At 31.7% G+C, this 27,826-nt stretch overlaps 1 protein-coding gene across 1 annotated transcript; it reads left to right on the forward strand.

The window, feature by feature from the left end:
- Positions 1-18,489: 18,489 nt before the first annotated feature.
- LOC118058608 (cyclic nucleotide-gated ion channel 4) lies at positions 18,490-25,695 on the forward strand. The gene is made up of 7 exons (XM_035071330.2): positions 18,490-19,284; positions 21,639-21,854; positions 23,322-23,635; positions 23,795-23,903; positions 24,317-24,553; positions 24,880-24,966; positions 25,110-25,695. Exons 1-7 carry the CDS (start codon positions 18,505-18,507, stop codon positions 25,623-25,625), a joined length of 2,259 nt encoding a protein of 752 aa, XP_034927221.1. The 5' UTR covers positions 18,490-18,504; the 3' UTR covers positions 25,626-25,695.
- The last annotated feature ends 2,131 nt before the right edge of the window (positions 25,696-27,826 follow it).

Raw genomic sequence — 27,826 nt, forward strand, 5'->3', positions numbered from 1 at the left:
AAAAGAAATAAAATGATTTAGAGTTAAAAATGTTTCCTTTTATACCTTGTATTTTTTTTTAATTCGTAATCAGATTCAATCATATTTTTGAAACCCGGCTCGGCGGGTTGACCTGAGACCTCGCCGACTCGGTGCTGGAACTGGGCCGAGTTGAAGAAAAAATAGGGAAAGAAACTCGGTGTAACCCGGCAAGATTCGGTTGCAACTCGTTGACTTATTTATTTTTTATTAAAACGATGTTATTTTGATGTTAAAAAAAGAATTAACTGGGGCGACCCGGTCAAAACTCGGAAACCGGGCTTTGGACCGGACCAAATCTAAAACTATGGATTTAATAAAACTAGTATGATTTAGTTCGGTTCAATCGGCTTAAATTTTTTGAAACCGAAATCAAACTCGGCTGAGTAATTTATCTGATTTTTTTAATTGATTTAATTAATTTTTTTTTTATCAATTTGATTTTTTCAGTTTAATCACTCGAATCATTATTTTTTGAAGAGCCCCACACCTTGTGCATTTTGGATGTTTGTAATAAATTTTGAGGATAGGATCGTGTAAGATACTACCGTGGCTTTTAGGTTCAATTACTTACGTCTATGTCGGAAGGGAACCAAGGTCTGCTAACACTGGTTCAAGCCTCAACTTGGAGTGCAGTATTTCAGTCTTCCTCCTGATGGCATTTGTGATCTGTTGCATCAAGAGGCCCTTGGATTGCCATACCCAGATTTTGTATTTCTTCAAGTTACTTTTCTTTTGTGTTTAAGCCGCCTTATTTACCAAGAAAAAGAAAATACTGTCCGGTCAATCAAATATTTCACTTTCCAAGCCTGTTACACTTTTTGGGCCTTTTGTGTAGCCCTTTTCTGATTAGCGTTGTGGGATGGTGGTGGGCTCGAGGCATCTTCTCTTTATTAATGATGTGGGGTAAATTAAAGTATTCATTTTTGAATTATAACTTCTTACTTTGAATCATAACACGGCTTTTTTTTTTTTTTTAATAACATATGATAAAAATAAGTTAAACTTCTTACATTTGACATATTAGTAGTTTAAATTGAGTGATAAACTAGATAAAGGGATTATATTTGACTGCTTTTGCCAGGCAGAAAGGAAAAAAATAATGTATATGACCTAATACAAGTATTTTTCTTGTATACACGTGCTTGAAAAAATCAGTAGTAGCTAGACTTGGTAATCGAATTTTCCCATGAACTCAATTGAAATTCCCTAAGCAATCGGATATTGTAGTCCTGTAGACGCTGGAAGCATCCGTTATCTCTCTCTCTCTCTCTCTCTCTCTCTCTCTCTCTCTCTCTCTCTCTCCATGCATACGTACCAACAAAACAAATAGCTGAAAGACAAGAAAACCAAGAACCTTAGCTTATTCATTTAGTGCTGTGTTTGATAAAATATTGCAATATATATATATATATATATATATATATATATATTATATATATATATTCATTACTTTCGTCATGCTTGAGTGTGAAGGAGCTCACCAATTAGTCGCTGTCCTCTAACGAAAGCATACACCAACTAATCATAACCATGCATTCAACCAATTTTTTTCTTTATAATAATCAGAGCCATATATATATATATATATATATATGTACTAATAATTGGATTTATGGTTCCTTGAGTGATTTTCAAGTTTGGTCTACTTTTTGAGTGGACTTTCGTAAGGATTTTGACAATGGAGTCCTGTTATTTCATGTCTGTTTTGACATGTTATAAATCATATAAAAGCACGCCGGTTGAAATGTCATATTAATATATGCTGATGAGGGGTCACACATCTAAATGATTTATTTGGATTTGAGTTCATTAGTGCTATAACAGACATGTTTATAACTCCTTCAAAGGTCCAAGTCAGAGGCTAGTTTTTTCCCCACTCTCTTTACCTAGCCACACGTTGATTTTCAATTCTTCGTGGAGTAGTAGCCTTTTTGGATTTTGCTGAGTTTCCATCTTCTCCGTGCTTTTTCATGTCTCGAATTCAACTAGGTTGTTTGCTTGTCCTCGTACCATCATTTCAATGATCAATTGCATCTTGAATTCTTTGAAATTAATGTGCAATTATGAATATCGGGGCTAATAATTGTTTAATTTTCTAAAGAATTAAGAGCTGCTAGCTAGCTAGCTTTTCCCCGTTTTCTAAGTTGCTACAGGAATTCAGATTTAAAATGCGACCAGAAAAAAGCTTGCAGAATTACTCGTTGTTGTTGGAACCTTGTAGCTTACAGAGATCAGTCGAGTAAAGCACATGAGAGCTTGTGTATAACGTTAGGAGCTAGTAGGCTATCCGCTTGTTCATGTTCTTGGCTGATATGGGAATTAAACCATAGGATATATCCATCTTATATGGTTAGCCCGTCACCCATTATAGGGAATTTGAAATGATGGAAGGTGTTCATGTATGCATAGTAACTCATCGCCCATGACAGGGAGTTGATAAGATGGATTTCGTTGACATATTTTGGGCATCCAATGCTTTGGAGTGAGAAAAAACTTACGTGGCGGAAAAATAAATAAACAAGTTTCTTCTTTTGAAAAGGGAAAATGGCAGCTTTAAAACATGGAGATTTGGGAGGAGGAGTAGACCGAGGAAGCTTCGTATGCCAAACTGTGTATATACATGGAAAATACAGTGTAGTTGCAGTCAAATACGATGGGTCACTTGACAAAATTAAGGAATTTCAAGCCTTGTAAATGTACGTGGGGGCTGTTGAAACAAGTCATCAATTTCCTGTTATTTGTATGTACCCACGTATATGGACCTAGAAACGCAAGGAATGTTGGCGTGATATATGTGTTGTGGGGCCACTCTTGTCTTTTTCTTTTTTTTTTCCTATCAAATATTCTATGTCATATAATGGGGCCAGCAGAATATTTTCTTTATTTTAGAGGAGGCAAGTGAAAATCCAATGCGCCAAATCCATTGAATTGATTGCAAAAATAAGATCCAATCCGGTATTTTTCACTAAGAACTGAAATAATCCAAAATTTTTAGGTTGGGTTGGGTGAGCTTGTAAGTAACTCATGATTTTAAAACATGAGTGGTTGGTGGTAGGAAAAAGAGAGGGAGAGAAAAAAAGGTTAAGTGAAGGGAATAAAATAGACGAAGAAAGATAAATTTACCTCTTTTTTATTGAAACAAAGGAAAATTAAAGGAATAGAAATGGAGAATTTTTACCTTTTAAGGAAATGAGAAGAAGAGGAACTAGAAAAAACATTTTAAGTAGTAGTGAAACTAGTTGAGGCTTCACAATTGGAAAATTGTAAAAAATCAATGGAAATGCCAATGAAAAATATTCTGTCTTTATTTATCAATAGAATTTGTGATGGAAAATCTTTATCAATAATTTTAATAAGAAAATATTTACTGATTAAATTTGACAAAAAAAACAAAGGAGAATGAAATTATAAAATAAATTCAATCTAAAAAATGATTTCAAATAAAAACTTGTCAAAGAAAAAAAAATAATCAAAAGAATAATAATTAAATTTGATAGGAAACAAAAACCAAAATAGAGTGAAATCGTAAAACAAAATCAATTTAAAAAATGATTCCAAACAAAAAATAATATAAAAAGAATGAGAATCAAATTTAAAAGATGAAAAAAAAATTAAGAAAGATGAAATTAAAAAGGCATACCAATTTTATAAATTATTGAAGATAAAAAAAACTATAATAAAAGTCAAAGGGACCAAATCTAAAGAATCAATAAATTAAAGGTTTGCTTTTGAACTTTTAAGAGGCTGACATGAAAATTTAGGTTGGGAAAGAGAGAAGAAAGGAGAAAATAGTCACATTACCAAACTATTATGAATCTTGGGATACGCGCCACCTCATCGGGTCGATGGTGTCGAGAATTTCAAACGCTGACTCGTAAGACGACACTTTATTATTAGATGACCCTTTTCTGCATCGCTCGAATGGCACTGGAATCGTGAACAAGCAGGCACGTGCTCAACATGCGCCAACAAATTTTTTTTTAATTATATTTAATAAATCTAATTTACAACAATGCCCATGAATACCCTTGGAATCTACAATAAAAAACAATGTAAAATGATATATATATATAAAACATTGAATGAAAGTTTTGTTGGTTTTGTCTGTTAAAAATATCAAATTAATTACACTATTCTAAAAATCTAAAAATAGAAAAATGTCTTTGAGAAATAAGCATTAGATTATTTTATTATATGCTTAAATTAGTAATTTAACTATAAAAAACAAATAACAAATCTAATCCATATAATTTGCAAAAAAAAATTTGTATCACGGTGGAAAAGACTATAATATTTAGTTCAAAGTTTAAATGATTAAGGGATAATTTAGTTATTAGACTTTATCATTAATATGTTTTTGTTTTGTGTGTTTAGAGGTACAATAACTTTCCTTTCATTTTTAAATTTTTTAAAAATAAATTTAATTAATTTATATGAATTTCATTTAAGGGTGTTTCTCAGTATAGTAGTGATTGTTTTTTGAAATATTTTTCGCTCGGAAATACTTCAAAATAATATATATATATATTTAAAAATTTATTTTTGATATTAATTTTCATCAAAATTATTCAAAAATACTAAAAAAAATTAATTTAAAGTAAAAACAATTAAATTTTAATAAAAAAAACATATTAAAACTTAATACCAAACAACTCCTTTACATATAAAAGTACATACGGGTTTTGGGGGCAATGGATTGAGAGGACAAATCACCCTTTCATATCCAGACAAACCTCTGCATCTTTTCAATATCCGATCCTGTGCCGGTTGATGATTTTCAAGCAACTTGAAACTTCATTCCAAAGGAAGCACTAGGACTAGACAATACTACCATTTTTTTTGGTTGATAATTGGAAAAAAAAAAAAATTGACTGTAGAAGGAATTAAAATGATCAAATTAGGGTCTGTTTGATATGTTTTTAATTTGCAAATTATTTGAATTTTTTTTTAATTAACTTTGATAATCATAAGATTGTGTTTTAACTTAAATAAAAAAACTTGATACAATATTTGGGTAAAAATCTTGATTTAATCAAAGGATAAAATTTGTAATTTTAAACTAATTAATAGATTCTTGAAAGCTAAAAGCACGTAATTGAAATAAAATTATTTCATGTACAGAATTATTGGGAGAGATGGAAAGAAACAGGGAGTGCTGTGATCTCACATCAAAGGAGAATATATACAAATGCAGAAGAAGCCAAACACATTCGCCCTCTCACGACGGATGGAAACTCGAATCAAAATCTTTACTGTAAATCTTTTTCTCGAGGTGTCAATCCACAGACCAGAAGTCCTTTTCTCTAAGAAATAAATCAATAACTAATGCTGGGAAAATTAGAGAAATTTAATGGTACGATTAGTACGTTTTGTCGACTTGCTAATATGTCAACTTAACTCCATTTATATATATATGGTCCATTTTATAATTTAATTGTGGGGAAGAACTTTATTGAAGAAATCACTATCATAAAATTGATAAATATCAATAAAAATATCGATTATATTGGTAAAATTGTTAGTAAACTGGAAATACTATTCATCATGTCAATTACAAAGAGAATTATCGATAGAAATTTCCGTCAGTATTTTACAGAGAATTCTGGAACTATTCACTTTCCAATTGCACTGCTAATTATTATTCTTTACAGATAAAATCACTGACATGTTGAAAAGTCGTCGGTGTTATTTGACGGTTTTATGAACAATTTAGCTTAAATTAAAAATTTAAATTAAATATTATAGACGGAATCACCGACGGATTGAAATGTGTCAATGATATTTGGCGGTTTTTAAATTTTTTTGATTAAATTCAAAATTTAAATTAAACATTATAGACGGAACCACCGACGGAATGATTAAAAATATTAATATTTAATTATTTATTGGTAAAATGTCTCAATAAAAAGCCTAAAATCTCTAATTTCACAACAAACCTGTCTCCTTTCTTCTTCTTCTCTTCTCTTCTCTCCTCAACTCCTTCACTTATCTTCCATGCTCAAGTATGTCTTCTTCTTCTTTTTCTTCTCTTCTCCTCCATGCTCAAGTATGTTTTCTTCTCTTTTCTTATTTTTTCTTCTCAGTTTTTTTTTTTAATTATTATACTTTACAAATTTATTTATTTTTTGAAACATTTTTATCAATGATTTTATTAATAAATTAATTATTAATAAAATAATAGTGCAAGTATTGGAAGAAAATTCCATCAATAATTCTAAAGGATGTGGTAATGAATTCTGCAAAGTTAAAGCAAGTTTATGTATAGAGGATGATGTTTTGTCCATATGTTAATGATATGGGATGGTCTCAGACAAATTAATCCTCAATAAGATGGACGTAGACATTGCTATCAAATCAATAGGATGGTGTGTCGTTATTACTGCATATGCTTACTGGGTTCATGTTTTTTCAATGTTCAGAGAGACATGAGGAATCTTTAAATAGCAAATAACATTTATAATTGAAGTGCTGATTACACTGACAATCTTACAATATCTTCGATATTTCTAAAGTTGTTCTTAAATTCAATCATGATGCTATCTACCACGTTGGAGCATTTTGAGAAAACGTATGAAGTTCCTTTCACTCTTCTCTTGTGTGTGTGTGTGTCACACAATACTAAGTAATTACTTAATTCAAGAACATATATGAAACGTTTTCTTCTTTTATTACATTCAACCAGCCATATACCAGCATCCTATTTTTGTTAACTTTGCAATAATCCAAATAAATATTTTTTAAAATCTAAATGATTTTAATTATAGAGAAAAAATTATTTTCTTAGTTTAAATTTAATTTTCTATAAATGTATTTCCTTCTGTATTGTGACAAAATAAGTATTTCTTATAAATAGCTTAATTTTTCAAATGAAAAACTAACAAAATTAAAATAAACATACATTCCTTAAAAAAAACATATCCTTTTTTCTTTCCTACAAATATAAAAAATATTTCTAATAATTTTAATTAGAGAAAATTACTTTGATACTCCTCTAATTTGGTGAATTTTTTTTTTAATTTTACCTTTATTTTTTAAAAATTATAGTTTATAATTTGATAACACTTTACATGCACATAAAAAGATGAAATTATTTACAAGATTATATTATATTTCAATTAACGAATTAAAAAACCTTATATCATTAAAATTTCAAAATTGTCATAAAAAATGCAATCTTCCCTAATTTTTCCCAAACTCTCTTCCCCACACCATATTGTAACCAACCTCTCTTTCATCTAATCTATTTTGTAACTAACCTCTCTTGACATAACTTCACATCCTCCATATATGGTGTTAGGATATAATTGGCCATCTAGTCTCTCAAAGAAGCAAGAATAACAAGCTAGCATCAGACTGACTCTGTATTTATTAAAACATCAATTAACCTTCCACTAAATCTAATAATTTTTATTTAAAGTAAAATTTTACTCCTATTATAAGATATGAGAATCTAAATGAAAGATTAACCTTTATGGACAAATTGTCTCCATCATTGTCAAACTATTCAAACCTCTTTTCCCGCCAAGTAAACCAACCAGCAGTTAAAGCATAACCTACACAATACATTTCTCTCCATCAATTCATAGCCTTTATCACGACCCTTTTCTCCACACGTTAACTTGCTTTCAATCCACCCACATAGAAACCCTCTAACTCAAATAAAAGGCCAAATCGAGTGTAAAATCCATAGCCATAGATTTCCTCAAAACAATTCCTACTTGAAAACACCATAAAACACTCCATAAATTTCAAGTCGCCAGCCACCCAAGAAACTTTCCTAACCAACACATTGTTTCTCTCAATGGGGAAATTGATTTTTGTATAGATCTTGGCTTCCTCTCAACTTTGGGTTTTCTGATATAATATATATGAGATTATTTTATTCATTTTGATTGATTAGGATTTTTTATTGATCAAAGATGTTTTCTATTATTTTCAAAACAATGGAAGCAAAATGTAAAATAGATTAAACTATAGGATGCTTATGCTGACTTTTCCTTTTAATTAAAAAATTTATTACAAAATTAAGAAAATATATATCAAAAAAAATATATATATATAATATAAAAGACCAAGCGTACAGGCCTTAAAAACCAGACCTGCAAGTCTTGCATTCAAACAAAAGCTTAGGTGGTTATGCCTAACAAACCAGACCTAGGCGTCTGTTTTATTTTCTTCTTGTTTTTTTTTTTTTTTTAAAAAAAAAATTAGGCAATGACATAGAATTTGCTTTATGCTTTGACCATTATAGATGGGTAGGAAATAAGGATCCAACATATTTGAACACTAAACACTTAGTTTCCATCTACAAACTCCTGAGAGTGGGTGCTCGATATCGATTGAGAGCTCCTAATGGTTGAGATACTAAAGTCCGCTTGCAACTTCTAAGTCTTAATGTTGGAGAGTCTGTACATCTAATTTTTATCGGGTTCACCAAACGATCTTGCCTCCATCCATAAATCCGGATTTAAATCTGGGTGGGTCTAAGGATCGTCCCCATATCTCTTCCTTAATCGACTATTATATGTCTCCTAAAAATTAAAAAAGAAATCATCAAATTCAATTAAAAAAAATAATAACTTACGAAAGAAAATGGTTGAACAAACATACTACAAAGTGTTGAGCGCAATTGTCAACAAACTGTTGCACCCCCTTTTAATGGTCTTTACTCCGTACATGCATCTTTACAAAAAGCTCCATTGGGCTCGGCTTATGTCCAAGAGACATAGCCTTTAAGAAAAAAAAAAGTTGCAAGTTAAATATATTTATAAATAACAACAAATTAATTAAAGATAGATGTTATTAAATTAAGAAAAACAATGAAAATACATTAACAATATATTGTATCTGTAATTTCTAACCTCTTGAATGGATACATCCATCTATACTGGATTGGGCCTTCAACTTCTGCCTTATACAATAAATGTATAAGTAGATGCTTCATGTACCAACAAAATGTTTATGTCAGTATATACAGATGATTTTAGCGAGGGAATTAATTTGATCGGTAAATATCACCATAAAATACTGATAGAAAAATTCTGTTGGTAATGTCGTTGGTATTTGTTGAATTTTTGGTAATGCTTATCCATTTTGTAGCTAACCTTCCCTGACCTGACATAACCTCTCATCCATTTTGGAGCTAAAAATTCCATGTATGCTGTTAGAATCTAACTGGCCATCTAGTCCCTTAAAGAAGTAAAAACAACAAGCTAGTATCAGATCGACTCTGTATTTATCAAAACATCAATTAAACTTCCCCTTCATCTAAATTTTTTTATCTAAAGTAAAATTTTACTCTGAATATAGGATATGAGAATCTAAATTAAAGATTAAGCTTCATGGATAGACTGTCTCAATCTTTTCTAAAATCACCATCATCGTCAAACAACTCAAACCTCTCTCCTCGCCAACTAAACCAACCAGCTGTGAAAGCACAACCTCCACAACACATTTCTCTATCCAATTTCATAGCCTCTCTCACAACCCTATTCTCTAGACATTAACTTGCTTCTAAGCCACCCATAGAGAAAGCTCCAACTCAAATAAAAGGCCAACTCCATTGTAAAATCCATAGCCATAGATTTCCCTTAAAAAATTCCTACTTGAAAACACCATAAAATATCTCATAAATTTCTAGTCGCCAGCCACTCAAGAAACTTTCCTCACCAACACGTTGTTTCTCTCAACTAGGAAATTGATTTCTGTATAGATCTTGGCTTCCTTTAAATGATGAGAGTTTTTGTTTTATTAATTCTAAATAGAGAGAAGAAGTCACAAGGTGAAGAGAGAGAAGTATTAGGTTTTTGGGTTTTCTGATATAATATAAATGAGATTATTTTATTCATTTTGATTGATTATTATGATTTTTTTATTGACCGAGGATGTTTTCTGTTATTTTCAAAATAACAAAGGCAAAATGTAAAATAGATTAAACTATAGGAAGCTCCTGCTAATTTTTCATTTTAATTAAAAAAATAATTACAAAATTAAGAAAAACAAACAATTTTCTTTTAAATCCAGGCGTGCGGGCCTCAAAAGCTAGACCCTCAAGTTTGGCATTAAAAAAAAAGCTTGGTTCTTAAGCCTAACAAACTAGACCTAGGTGTTTGTTTTATTTTCTTCTTGCTTATTTTTTTTTTTTAAAATTAGGCGACAACATGCAATTTGCTTTACTCTTGGACCAATAAAGATGGGTAGAAAATTAGGATCCAACATATTTGGACATTAAAAACTCAATTTTCCAACATTAAAAAACATGGGAATCATCATAGAAAGCTCAATAACCAATAACAAACCCAAAATGCCCTTTAACATGCCTAAAAGCTCAAAATCAAACAAAAAAATTTCCAAGCTCAAATCTTTTTTTTTTTTCTAACTAAAGATGAAAATTATCTCCATTAAGTTTTTCTATTGAAAACAAATCCACAAAATCCAAAATTAAAGTTAATAGTGTTTGTAACCCCACCATCCAAGTTCTTTTTCTCTCCTCATTTTTTTTTTAATTATTCTCTATTTCCTCGCTCAACTTTCAATGACTGAAATATGATAAAAGTAAAGTTTAGAACTAAAACACAATAACATTAAATAGGGATATAAAAGGAAAAAAAAAATGAAACTTGAGGGATCAAATGAAACTTGTGTGCTATTTATGAAAAAGAGCCCCATCTCACCCTTCATGTCGTTCTTGATGCTCAATCTCTCAATTTAAATTTTAAAAAGAAGCCAAAATATATTTTATAAAATTGATTGTCAATTTAATACCGAAATGTTTAATGAAACACTAATAAAACCGAGTGAAGAAAGAGCAAAACAAATCATTTGAGTTCATAAAATTACACAAGCATAGCTTTAAACGAAAATGATGCAATTCAAAATAAAGGGTGACATGATTGAACTGAAAAAAAACTACAAACTTCAAAGACCAAAATGTAAAGAAGTGAGCAAAAATGCTTGTGAGAGCATGAACAGTAAACACAAAACAGTAAAAGAACATATTGTTTTGGTTTATTTGATAACAAACAAGACCGCGGGCATCAATATTGATACAAATTGCACGGAACTGGCAGTAATTCGCCACAAAATCTTCATTAATTGACGACTGTTTTTAGCACAAGAGAGCAAAGAATAGAAAGGCTAATGCCTGACGACGGAAAGCATCCAATAATAAATAATAAAGGCACCCAGAACATTCAATGACGAGATCGAAGACCCCAGTTTAGCAAGCAAATCAATCAGAACAAGACTTTTCCTTTCTTGATCAAGCCATGTTTGAAATTGAATCAAACACGCCACTCCCTAGCATGGCGTATTCAGCATTATGGGCCAGAGATCCCAGCCGAATTCTGCAGAGCAAAATGTCTGTATCTGGGAAAATGCAATAAAGTATATACCAGTTAGAAGGGGCATCTTCTATTTGTATTATGGAAGCTAGCCACATTACAAACTCTTTGTTACATGGAAAGATCTCCATCTTATCGTCTAAGATTTGGTTGCTTTCAAAGTATATAAAATCTCTTTCTACCTAGAAGCAAAGCCTACAATGAGTTTCTAATTTATCTATCATAATAAAATTGTATTTTTCTCTTTTTTTTTAAAAAAAAAACAAACTTTGAAACTCATTTTACATCCATCAACAAGAGCTCATCCATGTGCCATGGAGTCACGTTTGAGGGCCATGGCTAGCTAGGTGTGTACAATTGCAATCTGTCTTGTCCGTTTTCTTGCATTAACTCTGCAGTCACTCACATGCTTTCTGAAACAACAGTCTCGCTTTCCATTAACCATTCAAGTTGGTACGAGTATAGAACAAGAGAAGCAGATGAGTCGGGCTACTGAGAGAGAGAGAGAGAGAGAGAGGATGTTTTGTTCTGTATATGCTTAGGGCAGTGGTGTGTTCGAAGGGCTAACGGCTCTTCATCACTGCTTACCTGTTAGTTCTTGGTGGCTAGCTGGATGTAGAAGTTGCGTCGTTCACGTCCATGAATTCCTAGGTATCAAAAAGATATTTGATGGGCAAACAGACAAAGGGACGAAACTGCATGGAACCTGCTGTTGTTCAAACTTATTTGTGAATAAGACCGCAACCGTCCCCCAGTCCTTTTTCTTGACCTTCTCGCCTTCCTCACGTATAGTTCTCTTGTCCTCCCCCTCCGTTTCTCTCTTTTACGTTTCCTAAAATGTCCCCGTGCTCTCACAAATTAATCATATCCTTCATGGATCGACTCCGAGCACAGCCACAAGCCTCTCTCGATTATATATTATCAAAAAGAGCTTAGCCTCCGCTCCCCTTATCAATCAAGCTAACGTACAGTCCCTTTCCTATTGATTAAAACTTGGACAGGTGGTCAAATAATTCCAAATTCCGTGAAAGAAGGAAGAAAATGATTGATATGAATAACGATGGTGTGTGTGTATACTAAAAAAGCAAAAAAAAGAAGAAAAAAAGGGTGAATCAAAGCTCAAATGAACTGATCAATTCTTAGAAATGATTGTTTACACAATAAATTAAAAAGAAAAACCCGACTGGAGGATCTAGTAAATAATATTTATCAAACTTAAAAGCATAAATACAGACTATTCAAGCTAACGAAGTTTTCTACAACGCGGAACCTCACAGTTAGACAGCGCCGAAGAAAGACATGACAGTGCGATCATTAAAGTGAAAACTTGGGTTTCCCAGCATTTTGGCACAGCATGCATGAACATAAATGTGTTTTCTATTCTAAAGTTTTGACATGACAGGAGTGCCTTGCCTTCATCCACACTCTTCATATCATCAAGGGAAAAAAAACAGATTAAAGTATAGAAGCTAAAGAGATATATATCAATTGTCTTCTTGTTTGCTGGTAAATTAATGGCATAACAGTTGCTGCACAGTTACTTCTCACGGGGCGTTTTTGAATATAATATTGATTGTAATTTAAAATATTTTTTATTTAAAAATATATTAAAATAATATTTTTTTTATTTTAAAAAAATTATTTTTTATATCATAACATCAAAATAATCTAAAAATATAAAAAAAAATTTAATTTTAAAAAAATACAATTTCAACCACATTTCCAAACATTTCCTTGACATGTTAACATGGTTTAGCGTACATTTATCGATAGTTTTTATGAACATGGTTTTAAAAAATAGATTTTTTTTGAAGTTGAAAATTATATTTTTTTTTCAATTAAGATTTAAGAAAAAGTTTTTACTATAATCCATGCAAAACTATAACTTGTGTTGATTAATTAAGCAAATATTTTTAAAATTATAATTGAAGTAAAATATAATTTTTAATTACATTACACCATACTCTTAACATGATTTTAAAAAAATAATACGCCCCAACTTTTTATTTTATTTTATATAAAGATACTCATCTATATCCTAAAAATTAACCACTCAATCCAAAGATTTTTTTTTTTTTTTTAGTGTTAGATATTCTTATCATTTATTTTCATCGATTGAGACTACATCCCTTTCTAATTAAATTGAATTTCTGCTATAGTAGCGTTCTTTATGGAGTTAATAAATAGTTTGTATTTTCCTCCTGTTCGGGAGAATTTCTCAATGAGCTTGACTTTTTATATTATAAAAATCCCTTTCTAATCAAATACCAGACAGGACATACACACTCATGAAAGCGGGATTAAAAGTTTGTAAATAAGGATGCCATTATTATTAGGATAAGGGCCCTCTCGTGTTTTTTAACATGATTTATCATTTTTTTTTTAATATAAGTCTTCTAAAATAAATGAATGTCTCCAATTATATATTAGCAGCTAATATTTACTTAATTAAGTATTAAACCTGAGGCACTTTGTATTAATACTTAACTTTTAACTTTACTATAAAAAGTATAGAAAAGAAAAAGGGAATTTAACAAATCATTAAAAAAAGCTAAGATTCTAATTCTCAATATAAAATTTTTTCCACATTATTACTAAATGCTAAAAAAAATTTACACAAGTTTCTAGAATCAAGAGTATCACGGGATGATAGTTTGTTTAGTTTCTTTACACTATATTTTCATTCCTATCTAACCTTTTCTTTCTAGAATCTCATGACCCACAATGCACAAGATATTTCAATTCAAATGACGGTTTCAATAATCATGTATACGAAAAAAAGAAGAATTAAGCAATGTGATGGACTATCATTTTTTTTTTTCTTTCCCTGGATTTCTTTTTTATGAACAAATCAATAAAGTTTAGAGTAATAACCTATCATTTTTTTATTCAACTAAGCATTAAACTCAGATTTCTGTAGTCCAGTGAACTACCAGACCCATCATTTATGAACCTACAAAGCACTGAGCTTGAACATCTATGAGTTTGACAGCTCGTTAGATCCATAATCTTTAGGCTCAGTCAAGTATTGTGTCCATAATTTTTACTCCTCTAATGAGACATGTTTTTATATCAAGGATATTTTCTCTCTTTAACACATATCTCAAATATATTTTCCATCAACCTTAATACATATATCAATGATATTTTCTCCCTATAATATAAATGTCAAAGATATTTTCTATCAACATTAATATATGTGTCAAGTATATTTTCTCTTTTTAATACTACCAGGACAATATCATGCTTTAGCTCCTTCTCTCTATAAAAATATTTATAGGCTATAAATAAACCATGAATCATTTAACCATGAGATTTAGAACCTCAATTCTCTATTGCATATTTATTTTCTCTATAAGATTATTATATTTTCTCTAAAAAATCACTAACTTAATTAATGGAGAGTTTCAAATTCATCAAATGAGATCTTTTTACAAGCACTAGTCACCAATCACCCGTCACCTCAAGGGAAGAATGAATTAGATTTCTAGAATGAAGTGATTAACCGATTATCCAAAACATAAACCTTGCTCCTAAGATGCTTGGATGTTTTAGGACATCATCAGTGATGTCGTCTGTGGAAAACATTAAAAACAACCATATATTATTCTTCCAGGGTTGTTTATTGACATCTCAAATCAATATCAGAGGCAAAGAGCCAAGACCCTCTCGAAAAGAGATGCGTCATGGACCTCATTACAACCATAAACATATTCGCTTCGCTAGAGCCACAACATTCTTTGATAAGAAGCAAAAAATGTTACGTAACAAATTCATTGCCCAAAATCAAGACATGATTCTTTGTTCTTGATCATGGACTTGATAAAGACAAGAAAATCTACGCTATGCGTTTGTTAACTTCACAGATGCAATTGGAGCGTCAAACTTTTGGAAAGTTTTCAACAAGAAGAATATAATTTTGGTTCAAAGTGTACATCTAGAGAAGTCTATAAGAAGAACACCTATAAGAAATTTACGGTAGAAACTCTATTCTCTCTTCTCCTAGAATTGAGACTATAAGCCCTAACAAAAGTGTTATTAAAGTTGATTATACCTCAAGGGGTGATAGCAATGTACTATGGTTAATGATTAAGAATATAAGTTCCTTATATATAAATTAAAGGGTTTAACGCAAACAATGTTTTTTATTCCCCATGTACTCTCCTCAACCTTCCAATGATATGATGAATTTACTCTTCCTTTGAAAAGAATCAACATCTCTTTAGTGTTATGACACATTTTACCTCGAAAAAAATTGATTTGGTCTCCTTAGTGCAATCATACATCTTTTCAAGGATGTGATAGACATTACTTTAGCAACGGGGATGAATATGGTCTTTCTAGGGCGACAACCCTTCAACCTTTCCAGGATGAGATGAATTTACTCTTTCTAGTCCGATGACTCATTTACTTTTGAAACAATCAACATCCCCCTAGTGTTACGATACACTTTACCTTGAAAGATATTGATATGGTCTTCCTATTGCAATCATACATTTTTCTTAAGATGGGATAGACATTTTCTTAGCAACGAGGACAAGTATGATCTTCCTAGAACAACAACCTTTTAACCTTCCAAGCGTTGCACCCATGATTTTTACTTTGATGAGACATATTTTTATGCTAGGGATATTTTCTCTCTTTAGCACATATCTCAGGGATATTTCCCATCAACATTAATACATATGCTATCGATATTTTTCCTTTTTAATACATATGTTAGGGATTTTTCTCATCAGCATTAATATATATGTCAGAGATATTTTTTTTTTCTCTTTAATACTATCATAGCAATATTATGTTTTGGCCCCTCATCTTCATAAATAGACTCATGGGCTATAAATAGACCATAAATCCTTCAACTAGGAGGTTCAAAATCTTTATTCTCTTCCGCATATTTATTTTCAAAGTATCTCTATGTAAGATTATTATATTTTCTCTCAAAAATTTACTAACTTAATTATCATAAAATCCTTAAATTCACCAAAATGAACCTTTTTATAGGTATCAAGATTCAACCACCTGTCATCTCGAGGAGAGAGTTGATCATATTTTTAAAATAAAGAGATTAAGTAATTATTCAAGATATAAACCTTGCTTCCAAGCTGCTTGAATTTTTTAGGACATCATCACAAAGTTTTATTATTAAGAATTTAAAACACTACTAGAAAATTGATAAATACAAACAAAAATACCGAGGGAATATTTTTGTCGGTAACTTTCTGATGAATTTTACCAATAGACATATATCTTCGGTATATATCGAGGGAATTACAGTGGGAAAAAAATTTAAACAAAGCAAAAACAAATGATGACATGTCATTTTTTACCAACAAAATTATCGATAGAATAAATTTCATCGGTAATTCCGTTGGTAAAATGTTAACACTATTTATCATGTTAATTACAAATGGAATCACCAACAAAAAATTCCGTTGGTATTTTCTAGAGAGCTCTGAAACTATTCACTCCCCAATTGCACTGTTAATTATTGTTTTTTAAAAGACAAAATCATCGACGGATTAAAAATCCATCGGTGTTATTTGGCGGGTTTCTAAAAAATTTTGATTAAATTGAAAATTTAAATTACATATTACAGACATATTGAAAAGTCGTCGGTGATATTTGGCGGTTTTTGAAAAAAATTTATTAAATTAAAAATTTAAATTAAATATTACCGACGGCATCACCGATAGAATATTGAAAAATATTAATATTTAATTATCCATCGGTAAAACACCTCAAATAAAAAAGCTGGAATCTTCAATTTCACAACAAACAAGGCTCCTTTCTTCTTTTTCTTGTTCCTCATATGTAAAAAACATCACTATCCATTCCTTTCTCTTCTCTTCTCTTTTCTCCTTAACTCCTTTTCTTCTTCTCCATGCTCAAGTATGTATTTTTCTCCTTCTTTTTTCTTTTTATTTTTTAAATTAATATACTTTATGATTTTTTTTCTCTGCTTAGCTTCACTTGCATTTACATTAAGGTAAGATTATTATTTTTCGTTTTTTTGTTTTCACTATATTTTTTTTTATTTTGTTTAAAAATTCTTTTTGTTCTTAATAATTGTATGAATGTTGTTGTAGGATTTTTTTTTCCCATATGAGATCAACTTCTAGTTGATTTATTTATAGGATTTTTAAATTTTTAGCAATTGCAACTCTATATTTTTCCTATGAATATTTTTAGTTGAATTTATTTTTTCTTGTTATTTATTTGTTGCAAATTTGTTTGAGTTGATTTGGTTTTTTTTTTTTTCAAGTGTTTTGAGTATTATAGAGTGTTGATTTATATTAATTTAATTATTTTATAGTTTTGGAAAATAGATTTTTTTAAAAAATATTTGTAAATAATTACCGACGGAATTCATATGGACTTACCGAGAGAAATACCAATGGAATGAAGCGGATAATTTTTTTGTGCATGCTTTTTCCATCAGTAAAATAATTTTTTTATTATCAACGGACTTATCGACGGATAAAAAATTACCGATGAAGGATTCACCGACAGAGCATTTATGTCGGTAATTTCGTTGGTAAATTAATTACCAACAGAATGATAGTGTAAATACCGACGATAATTTCATAGGTAATTAAATATAAAGATTATGGTAGTGAAAATTTTATATTGTATCATTCTTTTAGAATATTTTTTTCTTGACAATTGTATACATTTTTGTGTCATTTTCTATGTTAATTCTAATTCTCATCTTAAAAGAAAAGAGTTACGGGTTTTGTTTTTCTTTTTTTGAGAAATCTTGAATTTAATTTCGAAATAATAATGTAGAAAGTAATTAATCCACTAGCCATCAAACCCATAAGGAAATAATATCATTTGATTTTTTTGATGAAAACTCAAAAAATAGTATTGATTAATACAATCTTATTTATGGCACTGAAATTGTATTTATGTTCTCCATATATATATATATATATATATGGAAAAGGTTTACGAGGTAGGGGTAGAAACACTTTTTGACATTTCACATGGCGTCATTGAAGAGACATGCCAAAAACGTGTTGGGTAATTACCATTGCTGTTAACGCAATCAATTATCCAGAGTTGATGCTGACTTTTTAGTTTTAACTCATTTACTAATAATTACTCATCTGATTAAGTGAAGGGTTAGAGGCAGATAATGGAGGAGCAGAACACCACTCTAAGGGCATTTTGGTACTTTAATAAAAGGATCTTGTTTCTCTCAAGTTCTATCTCTATAGTCTACAGTTGTGTCCTTATTTCTTATACATATCCATGCCCCCAAAGAAAGTCATACGTGTATTGCTCTCCCCTTACCAACCTAAACACCTCCTCCAGCTCCCTCTCTTCACCTCCTTTCATGGCTAGTGAGCACCAAGAAAACTCAAATGCTGCACAGTACTTGCAGTATTTTACAGACGAAGACAGCAAAAGTGAAGAAGATGAAGGTGAAGATGATGAAGAAGAAGAAGAAGATGTGGAGGAGGAAAGTCCACAAGATTGCAAAGGCATGTTCTTGAATCTGTGTGGTGGTGGTTCTAAAAGAAGAGGGTGGTCTCTAGGACAGGTGTTAGACCCTAGAGGCAAATGGGTTCAGGAATGGAATAGAGTTTTTCTCCTCGTGTGTGCCACAGGACTTTTTGTGGACCCTCTCTTCTTCTACGTCCTCTCAATAAGCGACACCTGCATGTGCCTATTCGTCGATGGGTGGTTTGCCATCACGGTCACAGCTCTCCGGTGCATGACTGATGTTCTGTACTTGTGGAACATGTGGTTGCAGCTGAAAATAGCCAAGAGACCACATGGTGGTGGTGAAAATGGTGGAGATGGAGAAAGAGGAGGGTTCCGAGTTGCCGGCCCTTGCTCCTCGGCTCTGAGGTACTTGAAGGCTAAGAAAGGATTTTTCTTTGATCTCTTCGTTATTCTGCCTCTACCCCAGGTAAGATTTTCAGCAAATGACAACAGTAATTAACATTAATTACCATTCAAGTAACCATCACCAGCATATTGAATCTGTTATGTCATGACACCTAGTATATAGCAGTGTTATATACTAGCTGTTAAGTACATTTTTTGTATGCTAGTGTTTGAGAAGGTGACAAATGCAAATCCATGCTAGTAGTTGTTTTTAGCCATGGTTTCTTTTGACATGCAGGTTAACTCTCTCTCTGTATAGGGTAGTGTAACCATGTGATCTAGCCATGTCGCTTTTTCAATTTAGAAAAGAAGAAAAAAAAAAGGATAAAAATGGGTAATGGAAAACAAACACAACGGTCTGTTGATCAATTTGATGCTTGGTTTTTGGAAGGAGCTCTATGGTTTTCACTTTCTTAATTAGGCTTGTTGGGAAGTTGACTTCGTGCCAAATTATATAATATAATCAAAAGAACTTTTTCCAGGTTTTTATATATGTTTACACACCTCACTAACTATATAATATATAATGATTTATAGATAATGTTTGTTATTGTAATGCAAATGCTTTTCAAAAGTTTTTTTTGTTTGAAAATATACTCTTAAAAAATATTGATTTAATGTTTTATCAAGTGAAATATACTGTTAAAAAAATACCAAAACACACAAATTACCGTATTTTCAAGCACTCAATAAATCCCATAGATATAATTAACCCGAACTATAAATAATGATTCTATAATTTAATTTTAGATTTCTGAAACATGCGCTGAATTGATATAAATGGAATGTTTCACTTTCATAAATCACTTAATTTAAAGTTCAATACTACAGATTACAGAAATTAACACTTTCTGATTTGCCATTAGAATGTGAAATGTAAGCTACTTTCAACGGAGTCTTCAATGCTATTTGCCATTCAATAGTAGTTGAGGTCAGCTATATTCCTTAATCTGGACTAGCATACAAGAAATAGAAAATAAAAATAAAAATCTGGACTAAACTCTTACAAATTATGTGCATATGATGAAGCATTACATGAGTGCACACATGATCTAGTACTATTTCTAGATTCCTGAAGTAAACGACTTCTCTGTGTGATTGGAAGTGTAGATGATGATATTTTCATAACCCAAATTCAAGGCTAAAAGGTGTCCAGGCCCCCACATTAATTATCAATCAGCTATAAATATTCCCTATAGGACGTAAGGAGTAGGTGCAGATGCTGCCTGAATAAATCCGGTTCTGAAATTGAGTCTCGAGTTAGCTTTTCACCATCCAAGTTTCCATTGATTTCTTCCTATACACGTGTCTGTCACATGTCTTGCCGCAAATGATATTTCTGATGAGAACATAAGTTCAGTCAGTAGAAATATTCGATTTTAATTCAATAGCTTAGCTAGCTTTTAGCTAAAACTCTAATGGCGGGTGAAGGTGGAATATGTAGTTAAATAGATGAGATTAAGGAGGTCTGAAAAGGAAAAACGAGAGCGCTGTTGTTTTTCATGTCCAAGCAGTCGTTATCAAATTACATGTTTCTAGGAGACAGGGGTTCGCAGCTGTTTGGAAGGCAAGTGGTAGACAGAAAATTGTTGGTACAAATAAAGTTACTTTCAAATGGGAACTTTAGAAAAAAAAACTTTAAGAAAAGGTTGAGATTTGAAGATTTCTTTTTTTTTTTTTTTTTAATCAACTAAAATCTGCTAAGCAGAGAAAAATTACTTACAATTAATTGTGCAGTAAGAAACTAAAGAAGTTTAATCTGGACAAGAATATTTGCTTACTTTTGAATATGTCAGTAGTTGCTGCAAGGATATCTATATATTAGCTTACAAGTCATATCAAAATAATTCTATACTTGCTAGTTTTGATGACTCACATGTAGGATGTTCTTGCAAGACATAGGTTATCTCTAGGCCCTTCTAGCTCAATGTAATTGATCCTAGAGGTGCTTTCAAAAAAAATAAAAACTGCTTTTACAAATATATATTTTATCTTGGCATTTCACAAATATATATATAGTAGCATTTATGTTAACTTTAGCGGTGGTTATGGTATATTTTCACTGATGTTGACTCCAGCATATATATTTAAGCAGAATATTAATTGAATTTGACAGAATTACTGTTCAGAGTCATTGTCGATCGTAAGAAAGAGATATATATATATCAGTTAAAGTTGATAAAAATATCCCATAAATTAAATAAATAGTGCTGAACATATACAAGAAAAGAAAATATTGCTTGAAATGCCATTGCATGTATCTATAGATGACGGCCCTCTTATACGCTAAGTGAAAGTGACAGAGAATGAAAGTTTCCATGATTTGTTGAAGTTGACACACAGAGGATATATATATGCTTGCTTTCCTCACTGCAGATTGTATTGTGGGTGGGAATTCCATCTCTGTTGCAAAAAGGATCAGTAACGCTACTGATGAACGTGTTTCTGATCATTTTCCTCTTCCAATATCTCCCAAAAATACACTATTCCGTCTGCCTCCTTCGACGCATGCAAAGTATCTCCGGCTATATATTTGGAACTGTTTGGTGGGGAATCGCTCTCAACATGATTGCTTACTTTGTTGCATCACATGTAAGTTTCCTTTATCTATATATCTCCTATATCTTTTAAATGTAGTTGTTGTAAGCCTTTCTTTTTGTATGTTCTTGAGTTTTGTGTCCTTAAAGTGAGATATCACCCTCGCATGCTTTTGGCCACGCAAAATGGAAATTCACATAATCATTTTTTTTTGGTGAAAAAATTTACATTTGAAAATTTAGATAATCGTATGCATGTGAAGAGGAAGACAAAGATGGGTTATATATATAGTTGTGTATTTAAGTTAATAAATATATTTTTTCCATATTAATTCATGCATGAATGTTCCACTTGTAGCTTAAAATGTTTCAATGTTAACTCTATAGTTTTTAATTTTGTACTTTCCCAATATAATACTAATAAAAAAAAAGCTTGGTACGTTTTTTTTTTTTAATTTTAATTTTAATTTCTCTTCTTTTTCTTCTCAAATTAATCTTTATAAAGATTATAATACCTCACATAATTAAACACTTTAAATAACTTAAGAAAACTTGAAAACCAAATTAAGAACAGAAGGTTATTTAACAACTACGTATGGTAGCATTGGGATTTTTAGAAAAACAGGAGAGTAAAATGGAGAATTCCTAATTAAAGGAACAAAGATCTAAGTATGTGCTTAATATTTTTAATTTTTTTTTTAGAATTTTTTTAATTTTTAATATCAGTATATCAAACAATTAAAAAATATTATAAAAATATATCAATTTAATATATTTTTTAAAGTAAAACACATTAAAAATACAGAACATGTTTCACGTTTTGAACTTCTTTAGTGACTGTGAAAACAATTTTATCAACTGCGATACTCAGAGCGGTAAAAAGTCCTAAAAGGGATTCTCAAAAGAAGTAATTTATCAGCTTCTATTTGTTATCTTTTGAACTTTTAATTATTTAGGCCCTGGATTCTAGTGCCAAGGAAGTAGTGAAACTAGTCACGAAGCAAGATTCTTCATTGAATAAACAAATATAGTTTCTTATATAAAGAAGAACCTTTTAATCATATAAAGATGAAAAGTAAAACAGCACGATAATTGATCTCTTTGACAGATATCGATCCAAATTATTTTGTGAGTTTTTTTATATAATTATTAATAAATAAAGTATAAATATAGTTAAATCCCACTTCAAATTTCTTGATTCGAATCTAAACCAATACATATAGCATAAATTGTCGTTTAATAAAAACATAATTTAATTATATATTATTTTTTATTTCATATTTCATATTAAATAATAAATAATATTTTAAAACCAATAATTAGGGTTTGGATATAATAAAAACCCAATCCACCGGTAACCACCGTCATCCTTACTCTTTCCCAACTGTAAACCATAAAGTTACTCTTTTCCAACTGTAAACCATAAAGTATTGGATCAAGGAGACAATGCATGATTTTACATATTAATTTATTAGGAGGACTGAATTTTCCCTTCTTAAAATATTCAAACGAACGTGTGCAGGCAGCAGGGGCATGTTGGTACTTACTGGGAATTCAAAGGGCTGCAAAATGCTTGAAAGAACAGTGCATGGAAACATCGGGTTGTGGCCTGGGATTGTTGTCTTGCAAAGAGCCTATTTACTATGGAACAACAAGAAAAGTGATGGAGAAGGCGAGATGGGCATGGGCGGATAACAAGCAAGCAAGATCTATGTGCTTAGACAGCCCTGATAAATATGATTATGGTGCATATAAATGGACCGTTCAGCTGGTTACCAATGACAGCAGATTAGAGAAGATACTCTTCCCTATCTTCTGGGGCCTGATGACTCTCAGGTAATTTCACCGACGGTCCTCAACGTTGGACGTTCTGTCCGGCGGTACACCGTACACTAAACAGAAAGGCTCACGAGAAAGAAATTCAAGATTAAACCATCGATCATCGATAGATACTCTTCTTCTTATTTTTCTGACAACCATGTGTTTTCATCACAGCACGTTTGGGAACCTGGAGAGCACAACTGAGTGGTTAGAGGTTGTTTTCAACATCATTGTTCTGACGAGTGGGCTGCTCTTGGTCACCATGTTGATTGGGAATATCAAGGTGATCTCATTTTATTCAATTTTATTATTTCTCAATGCTTCGTGGATAGGTGACAGTGGCAGGTGCTACCCCTTGATTAATGGAATAGATTCCGTGTTTACTGTGCTTGATAATGGCCACTCGTGAAGGGCATTTTACCCTCACAGTACCGTTCAATTCTTGCAAGGAATCCATTTAACTTCCTCTTGATAAAATTTCGAAGGACGGGTTGTTTTATTGGGACAGTGCATCATGCATTATCCGGCAAAATTATAGAGATATAAAGGGCCCACCAAGTGTTCCCTGTTTTTCAAACCAGCACCCATTCTTCGTCTTCTTCTTCTAATTTAATTCCCTTTACAAAACTTCATTTTCATTTGTGTTAATCATCGAGAGAAAGAAGATTATGTTTACACCATTGTTTGTGCATGAAGGTGTTCTTGCATGCAACCACATCAAAGAAGCAAGCAATGCAGTTGAAGATGAGGAATATAGAGTGGTGGATGAGGAAAAGGCACTTGCCTACGGGGTTCCGGCAGCGAGTGCGCAACTACGAGAGGCAACGGTGGGCGGCGATGAGGGGTGTTGATGAATGTGAGATGATCCGGAACCTCCCTGAGGGCCTTAGGAGGGACATCAAGTACCATCTTTGCCTGGATTTGGTGAGACAGGTAAATGCCAGAGTACCCAGCTATTTTCTTTTTAATCTTTATTTTTTTACCCTGTGGGTCTAATGGGGTCCGATACAGTTAAGAAAAACAAAATTGTGGTTTTTATTATTATTATGATTATATTGACTTTATCTTCTTCCTATTATACAATGGGCTTCTAGTCCACGCACATTTTAAAAAGAAAAAGACTGCTGAGCTTCCATTTATTGGCCTGTGATTCAAGACCAACCACCGCATTCGTTTTCAGTCCAATCAGATCTGGGCTTTGCAAATTCGCTGTTTTCAAATTATAATTTTCGAGGGTTTGTTTCAAAAATATGTTTCAGGTACCACTGTTCCAACACATGGATGATTTGGTCCTCGAGAACATTTGTGACCGTGTGAAGTCTCTCATCTTCACAAAGGGAGAAACAGTAAGTTCCTCTTATGATCCAAAGCAGAAATTTATGGTACGGGAAACGTTGACAAGACCGGGCAGAGTTGCTCACGCGTGAGTAATAAAATCATTTTCTTGAACAAGTACAACATTCCTAATTACTAGTTGAATTTCTTGTAGATTACAAGGGAGGGAGACCCCGTCCAAAGAATGTTATTTGTAGTGAGGGGACATCTCCAAAGTAGCCAAGTTCTCAGAGACGGTGTCAAAAGTTGCTGCATGCTAGGGCCTGGGAATTTCAGTGGTGATGAGCTCTTATCATGGTGCCTGAGAAGACCTTTTATCGAACGCTTGCCACCGTCTTCATCGACGTTGGTGACTCTTGAAACCACCGAGGCTTTTGGCCTAGAAGCTGAAGACGTGAAATACGTGACGCAACATTTCAGGTACACATTCGTTAAGGAGAGAGTTAAGAGAAGCGCAAGGTATTATTCACCTGGATGGAGAACTTGGGCTGCTGTGGCTATTCAGCTGGCTTGGAGAAGGTATAAGCATCGGCTAACGCTTACCTCATTGTCATTTATAAGGCCTAGAAGACCTTTGTCAAGGTGTTCTTCTTTGGGAGAGGATAGGCTTCGGCTTTATACTGCTCTCTTAACTTCACCGAAGCCGAATCAAGATGATTTTGACTTTTGAAAATGATCAAGTGCTGTATATTATGGTACATTTCGTTGTTGAAAGGCAGTTGCATTATATTATTTGGCTACTTTCTTAGTGGCTATAAGGCCCCGGCTACTTTAAAAATGAGAAAATACCTAGCAGCATGTGACCTACCATTTCATAAACGGAGGCCAAGTATACCTTCGATGCGCCATAAGATGGATATTCGTGGCGAAAAAACATCCATCGAGGAGAAATATCTTAAAATAAAATCAAAACTCAAATTCAAGTAGACTAGGAATACACTTAAAAGGTACTTTTCAATTAAAATATATGTTTTTTTCTTAAATAACCTTTTTAAAGCTTTCTCAATAAACAGGTATTTGATACTTAATGAATAGGAATAAGTTCCATTTATCTCTTTTTTAATAAGATAATCGCTCTCATTTCATTGATTGGAATATTTTATAAATTCTTCACAAACTTATATAAATGTTCCCTTTCATTCTAAGAGTTTTTTACCTTTAAAAAATAAAATTCTTTAAAAAAAAAACTACCATATGTGTCCCATCAATTGATGTATATACTTTTTTTTCTTCTATGTTTTTGATAATCAACTCATCACATGAAGAAGAAAAGGAAGAAGAAGAAGAATTCTTCCATCCTCATTTAAAATAAATTCTTCTATATAGATATATTTTAATTTATCCTTTAAGAATTATATAATGTCTCAATTTCATTTAAAAATTTTAGTTTATTTTAATCAATTCTCATAAGATTCATAATTTCTATAAGATCAATCTTCGTAAAACAAGAAAAAATAATTGACATTTTTACATCAACTTTCTTTCTAAGATAAAATAATTGATGTTGATACTATTAAATAAGAATAAAAGATGTGAAAGAACCATTAAAATATGTTCATTGTAATTATAAAGAGCCGTCGACTATAAAAACATTTTGGACATTCATCAATTCAAGAATATGGTGAAAATAAAAAATCTTGAATTCTAAAAAAGAAACTGTAACTTTAATAGTTTATAATTTTCAAGCATTTTATCAAATAATTGGTGAGCAACTTGAATCTATAGCTTGCCAATATATCTTTACAAACTCCAAAGCTAATCTGTAATGGTTCAAATTATAACCAAAATATTTTGTAACATGAAATCATGGATGAAGAATCTGAAGTTTCAGCTGCCATGCTCTCACCAATAATAGTGCATCACTATCATTATCACAACTCCACAATTGAAGAACTTTAATACAGCAAAAACTAAAAATCTTACAAAAAAATAGAATTTTATTCATATTGTTTTTTTGTTATATGGCAAGGAAAGACTCTTGCACATAATTTCTCCAAATAATCTCGCTAAGATTACATACTAATAATAAGAGAGCATAATCATATCTAAACTAGGTAATGAATAAATTACATTAGGCAATAATATAATGCTAGAATATCTGTAGAATCATATTCATCAATAGCTGCATCTGTAGAATTATTTTGTCATCAACAGCTGCAGTATCTTCAATACTCCCCCTCAAGCTAGATCGAGTGAATTAGTGGATCCAAGCTTGCTCAACAACCGGTGAAATTGAGTAGATGGCAGAGCTTTTGTGAGCACATCAACTAATTGATCATGAGAACATATATACTGAGGTTGGATGAGTTTGGCTTCAACTTGCCGACGTATGTAATGACAATCAACTTTGATGTGCTTTATGTGTTCATGAAATACCGGATTGAACACAATATGCATAGCAGCTTGATTGTTACAAAGTAGTATCATAAGAGTAACGCCATGAAATCCAAAATTAGCAAGAAGTTGTTTGAGCCATATCAGTTCGCAAGCAGCAGAGTCCATAACACGATACTCTGCTTCAGCACTTGAGCGAGCTACGACGAATTGTTTCTTGCTTCTTCAAGACACCAAATTGCTACCTATAAACATACATTAGCTAGTGGTAAATCGACGATCAAGAGAATTTCCTGCCTAGTCAAAATCAGTGTATCACATGATATGATTATGACCATTACAATTCATAGCTATACAACGACCAATGGTGCCTTTCATATATCGCAAGATACATTTAACCATACCAAGATGTTGAACTGTTGTAGCATGCATATAGCCACTCACAAGACTAATAGCAAATGTAATATCTGATTGGGTGATTGTTAAGTAAATTAGTTTGCCAACAATCTTCTGATAGTAAGTGTAATAAACAAGAGG

Source organism: Populus alba, chromosome 1 (assembly GCF_005239225.2).
Source record: "Populus alba chromosome 1, ASM523922v2, whole genome shotgun sequence".
NCBI lineage: Eukaryota > Viridiplantae > Streptophyta > Magnoliopsida > Malpighiales > Salicaceae > Populus > Populus alba.

Bases quoted from the DNA above. Each gene is read 5' to 3' on its own strand.
- LOC118058608 (XM_035071330.2), top strand. From the start codon at position 18,505: ATGGAGGAGCAGAACACCACTCTAAGGGCATTTTGGTACTTTAATAAA. The intron at 19,285-21,638 runs GTAAGATTTTCA...TCCTCACTGCAG, and splicing joins TTATTCTGCCTCTACCCCAG to ATTGTATTGTGGGTGGGAAT. The intron at 23,636-23,794 runs GTAATTTCACCG...TTTTCATCACAG, and splicing joins TGGGGCCTGATGACTCTCAG to CACGTTTGGGAACCTGGAGA.